We start from the raw sequence: 10,960 nt of genomic DNA on the forward strand, positions 1-10,960 counted from the left end.
TAGGCTTGTAGATAATTCTAGAAAAAGCCCTTATCTTGTAAATATCAAGGACTTGTGTAGTAATTAATATTTACACACTAGCCCCTAGGAGACTAGTATATAAAGGGGGTCATTCATTTGTTATTCACCAAGCAAACAATTCAAGTTCTCTCTAATACAAAGCTTCCTTTAACAATTCTTTTCTGTTCTTTCTTCCATTCTCTTAGCGATCTTGAGTGTAGTAAGGCTGACTTGACATAGCAAGAACGTGAGCAAGTTGTGCAAGATCGTGAGCGAGTTGTCAAGTTCCGCACGTGTACTTAGTTAACAACTAAGGACGTGACAGATATCTAGGTTTTTCTTTTTCATCTCCATATACAAGCGCACACTCATATCATTGTATATTGGAATTGCTATATAGTCATCTTTCACTGTATATTTTATCTCCATCACACTTGTAATTGAATCTCGACCCAATTGATTGTATATCTCATCAAAAAAATAATCATAGCTACAGTCCGAATTGATCAATACGCCATTAACAAGGATATTAATAAATTTAGTCTCACTTACCCATTCACCACTGTGTTGAAGTAAAATCGGAATCAAAATTGGAACAGTAGTTCCAACATTCACAATTTCCATAGATATTAGTTGAGTTTATCGATTTTGTATCAATTTCACAATTTAAGAACGAAATCTCAACTCTATTAAGCTGATTGTAGGCAGCAATTGTGCAAAAACTTTGAATTGCAGCGTGAATTTTTTGGAGCTCTTCTCTGGGTTTAATTTTCAGAAACCCTAGAATTTTTTTCACAATGTGAATAATTGGGCGACTTTTATAGTGTTTGGAGGTTGAAGATCCCATACTGAACGCGTGAATTTAGGATACAAAATCGATTAGGACTGCTTTCCTTTTCATTTGCGTTGAGCGTATAGTTTCAGCTTTTTCAGTTGCTAGCCTTTGTTATTGTTTTTAGGATATGACTTGTAAGGGGTTATTTTGTGGCTATCAGGTGATATAAGTTTGGCCCTAGTGGCTACAAATGAAGTTTTCTCTAAGATTGAGTGGGAACGTTTGTACTCTCTTTTCCCCCTCAAAATATAAGGAAAATTTAGGAATTTTTACCTCCTAGAGAAAAAGTTGATACCTTATTTATTTTAAATAAATACCTTTTTAAAAAACTATATTCCATAGATACCTTTTGATTTTTATAGCCAAATATCTATTTATGGTCACCTTCTACCCTTAAGCCATAAAATATGCTTTGTATTATTTTTTTCTCTCATTCTTTCAGATTTTTCTCCACCCTCTCTCTCTCAACGCTAGTCTTTCTCCACTGATTCATCTCCATTGTCTCGGAAAATTTTCATTTGAGTGATCATCGACGGCGGAGAATGACAGAGAGGGGCAAAACCACCAATTGAGTTCATTGTTCCTCTTCCTTCCTCAATTCGTCATTGAAGGCTTGAAGGCTTTGAAGGATATAAGTTTCTGTGATATCCTTAATTCGTCTTATCAATCAATTCGTCATTTAAGGATATAAGTTTCTGTAATTTCTACATCTTCTGAGATATGGCATTGAAGGTTTTGACGTTGTTTTCTGCCATTGAAGGCACCATCGCCGGACCAAGGTGGTGCGTTTTCACTACCGGCTTCCGGTGAACGGCGAATTCATCGAAAATTAGGGTTTATTCTTGAACAAAGATGACGGAGTTTGGGGCTGAGCAACTTGATTTTCTGTTAATATATTTCAATGTATTTTCATTGTATTCATCGCCTTTTTTTCCCATTGTAATTCAATGTATTTCGTTATATTCTATATATTTCATTGTATTCACTGTCTTTTTTTTTCATTGTACTTCAATGTATCCCGTTGTATTCTATGTATTTCATTGTATTCACTGTCTCGCTATATGCCATGAATGTATTCATATGTTTTTTTTAATTAATATAATTTATGTATTCAGATGTATTATATAATTTCTCTTGAAGATTGCTATGTTTTTTGTGTATTTTTCGGTTGAGAATCTTTTTTATAACTGAAAATACAATATTTGTGTGTTATAATTGAGTTTGTTGAGTTATATTAGGAGTCTATTATGTTAATTGATTCACTTTCCGTTTTAAAAACAGTGTAATCCCCTATTTCACGCCGTGAATACAGTCGAATACAATAATCTGTCCAGCTGTAATCTCACGTTTCACTCCATGAATACAGTCAAATACACTCGAATACAACAACTAATTAGCTGGACTTCCCTGATTCACGCCTATTTTTGCTATTGTATTCATTAATACAATAGCTTAAATACATCAAATATATCTTATTACCACAGAAAAAGTATATATAATCCGTAATATAACAAATGGTATCTATAGATGACTAATTACTACTAAAATATAGTGGTTTATGAAAATTTCCCAAAAAATTCTCTTGAAATACCAGTTTTTGCAAATTCTTCTTTGGGATCATTGATAAAAGTGACTAGCGATTACCAAAAAATTAAGTAACTAGTCAAATTGGTAGTCATAATGATTTTTTTTGCGAGAGGACTAAGCAAGAATGCAATCCTTAGACCTCTTGAACCCTTAACGTCATGCATAAATACATCAACGACCTCTTTAAGTTGTCCTCAACGATCAGCTGAACACTTGAATTGAGCCTATTTTCAGCTAGACGTTTCAAGCCTTTAATAAAGTAGGTCAATTAAACACCTGAGACCAACAAATCTTATGCGTGTGTTACAATTACAGATGACATGTCAAACGAACAAATCATTAAATGACATGTGTATTTGTTATAAAGAAACAGATTATGTATTCACTTTTCCTACCCAAAGAAAATCCCAATTATTTGGTCACCATGGCCGCCAAACCCCCTCCAATTTTTTTTCTTTTTTCTTTCTCAAAACCAAATAAAAAATCGTCCTAACTCACTTAAGTGATGATTTTCACCAGCGAAGAACCAATTACCAAATTCAATTGTGGTGAAATTGAAAGATTTTAGATGAATTTTTTCTCTAGATCTAGGGTGAAGGGAGATGAAGGAGGTGATGGTGGTTCTTTGGTGGTGTAATGCTGGAGATGATATTTAAAGGAAAGGTCATTGGTGTGTGTTTTGTGAGTGATTGGTATTTGGTTTAATGGAAAATGGTGAGAGGAATATGTTACGATAGATAGGTGTATGTTATAAAGGTGTATAATTAGGCGATGGACATGACAGTGGAATTAGCTTTCAGATTTGATATTTTTGGATTTGTTTAGTGGTGGACAAAGGTTGTGATGGTGATGGAAATTTCTGTGTATTTTTTTCTTTATGGGTTTCTATGGAACAAAGAAAAGTAAAAAAAATAAATATCTTCCCCTGTAATTCCAAAAATGGTGAAGTTTGAGTGATAAGTCTGGCGATGGCGGTACCTGGTGGCTTTATGGCATGAAAGGGGAAGATGGAGAGAAAGGTCTGGTGCGCTCGAACGGTGGAGGAAAAGATTGGAGAAGAAGGAGGTGGGGGTCCACATTAAGTTTCTGAAGAAAAAAAAAAGGATAAACGTAATTTTAAAGACTTTCACGCGCTCCAATATGAGTGAAACACACAAATTTATCCATATCAGCATAAGAGGTTTAAGTCTTTTAAGAGACACGTTTCTACTTAGCAGAAAGTGTCTATTTGATCATTAGCATTTTTGACGTGTTCAGTTGGTCGACAACTTAAAGAGATCGATTATGTATTTCACCTTGCGGATATAATTTTCATTAGTAGTGGCAAAATGAAAAAATAAATAATTATTATTAATGTTATTCGCTAAAAACTTAGTTGAATAGTAAACTTTTTGAAAATAGGTCAAATATGGATAAAACGGATATTATTCACTCAAAAAAAGTGACGACTAATGGGTTTAACCTTTACAATTTGTAAGAGTGATCATATTCTAGAAGCCATAAGTAACATGGACCGTTGGATAACCCATTATCTGTGTATATTAAATATGGGTTGGGTTGGGTTGGGTTGGGTCGGATATTTTATCCGTTTTTGCATTACCTGTTCTCGCCCCATCCGCCATTGATCTGCCCGTTTGCCCCCCACTAATTTCCCAACCGTGGATACAGTATCTCTCGTGCACTAGATAACTCTTTAACTTAATAGAAATTGATCAGGAAAGCTCCCCGTGCATAAGAGGATTATAGCTTCGGCCAGACAATGAAAGCTTCCATGTACTCCCGAGGCAAACCTTGAAACAATCGCAACTGTGTGCTCAAAAAGTTGTTAATAATATTTAGTATGGGAAGCAAATGAAATTCATTATCCTCAGCAGCAAAAAATATAATGTACAATTGTACACACATGCAGGAAACGACTACCAAGAATAATACACGGACCTCACCAAAGGATTGACCAGAGGGAGGAAAGCTCGCTTGACAGTGGCCTTCCTTTCAACAGTGATGACCCAAATACACTCTTCCACTGCCTGAAAGAAACTACTGTATGTTTTACTTTGTTGGAAGCTCACGAAATATTTGCCTTCCTCTCAACAGCAGTTGCAAAGAAAGGCTTTCCCAGTTAACCGACGTGAGGCTTGCTTATAATTTGCTTGCTTCTGTCAAACTGCTGCTAAACAGAAGCTCTTTCTATTGGCTGACAAAGATGAAATACAAGTTTATAGAAGTACACATCTATTTTCAGTTCCGAATGTTCAGCGATTTGCTAGCCAGCGAAGCAAGTGCTAGTGCTTTTGCCCTACTATTCATCATTACCCACTGCTTTTCTGCACGTCGCTGATGTTGTCTTGCATTCTTTGCTCGCTTTGGTGCTAGCCGATTATCTCTCTCTAGAAATGCAAGTCTAAACTTTTCCGCCACGGGCAACTCTTCTGTGCTTGAAACTGATGATGCTGATGTTCTAGGCACAAATCCAGATACAGCCCAGGTTTTGGGGTCGATATCTTCAACAAAGGGATCATCTAATGATACGTCTAGTCTTGCTCCTCTAGGAACATCAACCCCCCTGTAACCCAGTGGTGACGGCTTTGGATTTACTATGATTCGTGGGCATTCGTCAGACAAACTCTCCAGCTGGTCCTTTTCAATTTTTGGCTGCAAAAGGATTAGATAAAGATGAACTCTGAGCTCAGAAGACTACTTCCAGGGCATCCGGGGATAAGGGAAAATCAATGAAACTGGAGGTTAAAAAGATAATCTACTTTGCTACTCCAGTTAGGAAGTCACATGCATAACTCCTAACAAGAAAGACGAAGTTGCAAGCCTGAACAAAAAGAATTCATACCCATAAAAGCCAACGCAAGGATGTCGCACCATGCGCTATTTCTGAGGTATCGAGTTCCTCCCATGACTCTCCTTCCACATGCTCTAGTGTTGGTTTCAACAAAGCGAAGCATCTACGAGCTGTGTTCTCACTCCGAGGGCAGCCTCTGCAACATTAACTCCAACTCATTCCAGTTATGTGGTTAATTTTTACATTTTCTTTACTTACTGAGAGAGAGAGAGAGAGAGAGAGAGAGAGAGAGAGAGAGAGAGAGAAGAGAAAAGATCTTTGAAATATATTTTATCAAGCAAGACATATGATGAACCAAGGTTTTTCACAAGGGATTTCTTTCGTAGAAACACTTCAAATGATATGGCGTAAATAGTTGAAACATGCAATGTTCCTTCTTCTTTTCTTTTTCCTTTTTTGTATTCCCCGTTAGAACGTCTTTTGGCTAGCTTCACAGACAGACTCTAGTAAGGCAGGCTCACAGGGAAACTAGAGGATTCACAAGAAAAATCCTTAGGAATCAAAACAGATCTAGTCAATAAGCCGAAACATCCTTACAACAGGACAACACCCATGCGTTTAAGCATGCCAAGCTTATCATGTAGGATGCGTCATTATATTATGTCGTTACATGAAAGTGATGAGAAGTTAAAGCCAACAAAAGAAAACCATGGCAAGCGACTATTCAAGATAATGTTAAATTGCATAATTTATATATATGATGCATGCATTAAAACATAGAAGTCCTTACCCCCAGAATATACCCACTTGAAAAAGAAAGCTCATAATTAATGACAAGAAGCAAAAGCAAGGATGAAATGCCAAACCTCAAATGTTTGACCATTATAGTCCTAAGGATAGAAAATAACAAGAACCTCACACAAACTCTGTAAGGAATAACAATCATGCAATATATATATATATATATATATATATATATATATATATATATATATATATATATATATATATGCGCTAGTCATCCTGTCGAAGAACATGATCAAAAACTATAAGATTTTTCATAGCAAGTAATGTGCAGAATCAAAATGAGACAAAACATATTGGATCTAGAATCAATCAACACAGCTTTTTGCCATTTGCTTGTCTAGCCTCCTCTATGCCTTCTACACATGCACGCACTGCTTCAAACATGAATATATTGAGGACAACAAGGATTGGGTTACACAGCGAAACCAAATGCATCAAATTAGGCCAGCTCAAATATCTAAAACATAGCCAACAAATGCTTACTATGCACATATTCGAGGAGAATCTTAATACCGAATGTACTCCCTGGTAACTAAACCAGAACTTAACATGGAAAGGCCCACAGGTTATAAGCAGCAGTTATAAGAAAACCAAATGGACGACAGGGTAACCAGAAAATCATTTCTGAAATGTTAGCTTAGGAGAAATTCAAGAAACTGGATCTTGTAATTGTTACATACAATTTTTTAAAGCTTCATGCCTGAAAGAAGTGACTTTATTAAGAAAGGGAACCTACCCCCATCTCAGTATTTCAAGAGACTGGCATTTCTGCAAGAGTTCTGATACACCAGCTGACGTGAGCTTGCTGCAGCGACTGTGACAATGGATGTTCACATTTAGCTTTACATTTCAAAACCAAATTTAAGTTGAGCAGCAGAAAAAGGACTGAAATAGGTGATAGTGTACCCTGCACAAAGTGTGTAATGCAACTTTAAAGAAAAATGAAATTCAAAAACAGTACTTAGCATAAAATTGTTCACACGAGTACAAGATCATGAACTAGCTAGAGAAAGCAAGAAGAATAGAAAATGGGAGTTAACGCCTCATAACCTAATTTTCTGGGAGTTAACGCCCCATTATCTGATTTCTGAGCCATACAATCAGTACACTACTTGACTTAGTTTACTAGTAGTTGAGAGCCTTGCTCCTTACTGATTGCAGAATTTTGACATAGGACAAGAAAACTTAGTGTGCCTCAGCAGAAATGAGAGATGTTGTGTAGAAAGCCATAGTTGGTGCACCATGCATATCCATTAAGGAAGTCAAACCAGAAAATCCTTATCCCACTTGCATGTTATTTTTAAAAACAAAGAAACCCTCAAGTAATGAAATGATCAAAAAAGCAATACCTTATATCAACTGCTTGCAGATGTTTGCATGTTTCAACCACTTGTAATAGGCCAATATCAGAAACCTCTGAGCCAGACAAGTCCAGAATTTCCCAGGAGCTATCAGCCAATGCAACAATAACATTGTCATCCAATAACCTTCTCCTTCTTGCAATTGCCACAAGGGCCATCTAACAATTAGAACAGATTGTTCAAGTAACAAGAAAAAATTAGAGTCGAGATAAATAGCTAGGACACAAATCAGCATATTAAAGTAATGTCATTAAATAGTTTTGCAAGATAGCATGGGAAGACAACTGGCTTGGCCAAAACACACTAAAGGAGCTATACCCTGACATCTACAACTTGAACCTACAAGAAGGAGCTACTGTTGGAGAGATATGGTCAACTCAAGGTTGGAACTTCAGCTACAGAAGACTACTTAACGACTGGGAAATTGCAAGGATAAAAGAATTCTACAACACATTGAATCAAGGGGTTAACATTCTCTGAAAATTGTATCTTATGGCAAGGGAACAAGCAAGGAAACTTCACAATCAAATCAGCATACAAGGAATTCAACCTAACCAACAACCAGATTGGTTCCTGGCCATGGAAGCTAATTTGGAAAGTCTAAATTCCACTTAAAGTTGCCTGCTTTACTTGGCTGTTGTCTAAAAAATCAGTTTTGACTCCGGACAATCTCATCAGGAGGGGCTTTCAACTATGCTCCAGATGCTACCTATGTGGTGAAGAAACTGAGACAATCAACCATCTTTTTTTACACTGCAGGATTACAGAGCAAATATGGAGGATTTTCATTAATCTGAAAGGGATCATGTGGGTGATGCCTAGGGGTACACTGGATGTTCTAAGATGCTGGAAAAAAATGGTACTTCCCCCAACCAAAAAGAGAGATGGAAGATTGTCCCACCTTGCATTTGGTAGACAGTTTGGGTAGAGAGAAACCAAAGATGTTTTGAAGACAGCATTATCCAGAAATTGAAAATGCAATGTTTAGTCCTTCTCCACTTTTGCTGTAAACAAGAGTATTTGGAAGATCCAGAATCCATTATTGATGTTTTAGGAACCTTATAGTACATTAAGGAATCTGCATCTTCCTATACCACTTTTTGTAAATTTGGGTGCCTGTTTCCCTTAATGCAGTCAATATATATATATATATATATATATATATATACAAAACTTAAAGAAAAGATAGCATGGATCGACAGTTTTATTTTTATTTTTCAGTCGCCCCCCCCCCCCCCCTCCCCCTTCTTCCCCCACCACACAAAAAAAAAAAAGAAAAAAAGAAATCCCAATTACCAAAGAAAACAAAAGAAGGAAGAAACAAATGTATTCTCTGATAGCCAAGGAGCAGTCTTTTGTCAAGAGTTGGAAGAAAGATTCCAGGGAAACACTGATTCACTATTAATTTCACCCTTAATATGGTGGAGTAACAAACTTGCCAAAATTTGAGCTTGCTCTACTAGGATATAGGACATTCGTAATTTGCCATTTTATGGATTGAAAACCTGATCATCTTAAGGGAATGGAAAAAGAACATATGGTTAATTGAAGAAGCAGAAGTTGTCGGGTTAAATGATTGCCAACTAAAAACTAGCAGTATTCACGTTTACCAATCTGTAGAAAATAAGTATAATAAAAGCGGGCATAAGAATGTTGAACCTTCAGATTGGAGGGAAAATTAGCAGATATGTCGGTGAGATCTTCGAGGATATCCTCAAAATGTCTGCCAATAACTCCAAGACACAAGCTCACCAAGCTGGGAGGCTTTCTCTTCTTAATAGCTAACACTGTGTAACAAAACAAACCCTACTCTATAAATAACTCATCACAATTCACAAGCCCATCACAATTCACAACGGAGAAACGTACCCGATGCCTGAAACGAGAGGCTGTAATATTTAGCTTCGGAATTAGGATTGGAGTAAAGTTTCGGTACAGAATCCTTAACTTCAGGGGCTTTTGCTTTGTCCATCAACTGGAAAATAGTGTTGATTCAGGATCGAAGCCAACTGGGGTGAATCTTTGCCGGTGACTCTTCTTCCCTTGTTTTTTGGTTCTTGACTTTCACTGACGGCCACTGTTAACGATATTTACTCCATTAAAGGTTGTAATTGAAATAAATGATACGCTATATATTTTAATTAATAAAAAAAATTATTAATACACCAACAACAGTCCAGAATAATAATTTTAATGGTCTATATTCCAAAATTAGTACTTTCATATCTTTTACACTTCAAATTCAAAAAACAATTAGTTAATAAATATTAAAATAATTAATATTCTAAGCTAAAAGATACATTTAAATTCTAAATTACAGAACTAATAACGTTATACATTGATAACTCTTAAAAAATATTAATACTCATAATAAACATGTTGAAACTTTATTATCTTTCAAAAATAGGAATTATAAAAAATACTTAAAGCTATTAAGTAAAAAGTCAAAAAGGAACCTTAAAACCTTTAATGACAATACCCTAAAATTAATTTGTTGTGTCTCATGTTCAGATATATTATCTTTACTAGTTTTTGGACACACGTGTTCACCTGATATTCATCATTACTTAATTTGTAGCAAATAAATAAAATTATAACAAAATACATAGCTTACTCATCTACCTTGCAGTGAAATCTCCGTTACACACATTTTTTCGTGAGAAACCTTTTACACATTCAACCTTTTAAAAGTGCGTCTAAGACACATTACTTTTGACCAAATAACACTTGCATGTTTACACACAAATAAAACGCGTGAAACCGATAAAAAATTCCATTTTTTATCTCCCCTCCCCACAGGAACCCTCCCCCTCCCTCTGGTCTTCTTCCTCACCACCCTCCTCATTTTCTTCCCCAAATAGAATTTTTGAAAGAACATATTAATTTTAGATCTAAAATTAAGCGAATTTTGTTCATTTGTTGTCCAAATATTATGAAAACTATTTATGTAATAGATTTAAAAGCTTTAACAGTAGTATTGAAAGTTTGGTGAAAAAATCTAGAATCCACCATTGTTGGAGTATCGAAAAAAGTTTGAAAATTCAATTGGGTCTTGTTGATTATTGGGTTATTGAACTCAATTTGTTGCTCGATTATTTTCGACTACTTGTTTAGATAGTGTGGTTGAATTTTGGTGGTATTGGAAATTTTCTCACAAACAACCATGATGGTAGCAACAATGGTACGTAAGATAGAAAATGGATAAATGAAAAGATGGATTTTAATTTTAATTTCTAATATTTTTTTCCTTTTTAAAGTCAATGACACATGTCACGACCCTATTAGCGCATGTCTTTCACGTTATCTAAAAAAGTCAAGCATAAAAGTAGTGTGTCTAAAACACACTTTTGAAAGGTTGAATATGTAAAAAAAATTCCGTAAAGAGAGGTGTGTAAAAGAGATTTCGCTGCAAGATTGATGGGTAAACTATGTATTTTGCCTAAAATTATCAATTAAATTGCATAATGTTCTAAAGTGTTTGAGTTTAAACAAATTTATAGCATACAAAAAGTTAACCATTGTTTATCGGTTAATATCTTTAATTTTTTAATTTTCTTTCTTGAGTGATGTGTATGATTG

At 35.4% G+C, this 10,960-nt stretch overlaps 1 protein-coding gene across 1 annotated transcript; it reads right to left on the bottom strand.

Annotated features, from left to right (window-relative positions):
- Positions 1–4,234: 4,234 nt before the first annotated feature.
- On the bottom strand, positions 4,235–9,464 carry LOC104210941 (uncharacterized). The gene is made up of 6 exons (XM_009759915.2): positions 9,251–9,464; positions 9,041–9,168; positions 7,370–7,539; positions 6,757–6,834; positions 5,265–5,409; positions 4,235–5,074 (listed from the first exon to the last, which is right to left on the bottom strand). The coding sequence occupies exons 1-6, from the start codon at positions 9,351–9,353 to the stop codon at positions 4,661–4,663; spliced, it is 1,038 nt and encodes a 345-aa protein (XP_009758217.1). The 5' UTR covers positions 9,354–9,464; the 3' UTR covers positions 4,235–4,660.
- Positions 9,465–10,960: the final 1,496 nt, after the last annotated feature.

Source organism: Nicotiana sylvestris, chromosome 7 (genome assembly GCF_000393655.2).
Source record: "Nicotiana sylvestris chromosome 7, ASM39365v2, whole genome shotgun sequence".
Classification (NCBI taxonomy): Eukaryota; Viridiplantae; Streptophyta; class Magnoliopsida; order Solanales; family Solanaceae; genus Nicotiana; species Nicotiana sylvestris.

Bases quoted from the DNA above. Each gene is read 5' to 3' on its own strand.
- LOC104210941 (XM_009759915.2), bottom strand. From the start codon at position 9,353: ATGGACAAAGCAAAAGCCCCTGAAGTTAAGGATTCTGTACCGAAACTT. The intron at 7,540-9,040 runs GTTCAACATTCT...TCTAATTGTTAG, and splicing joins ATTTTCCCTCCAATCTGAAG to ATGGCCCTTGTGGCAATTGC. The intron at 5,075-5,264 runs GTATGAATTCTT...ATCCTTTTGCAG, and splicing joins CCTTGCGTTGGCTTTTATGG to CCAAAAATTGAAAAGGACCA.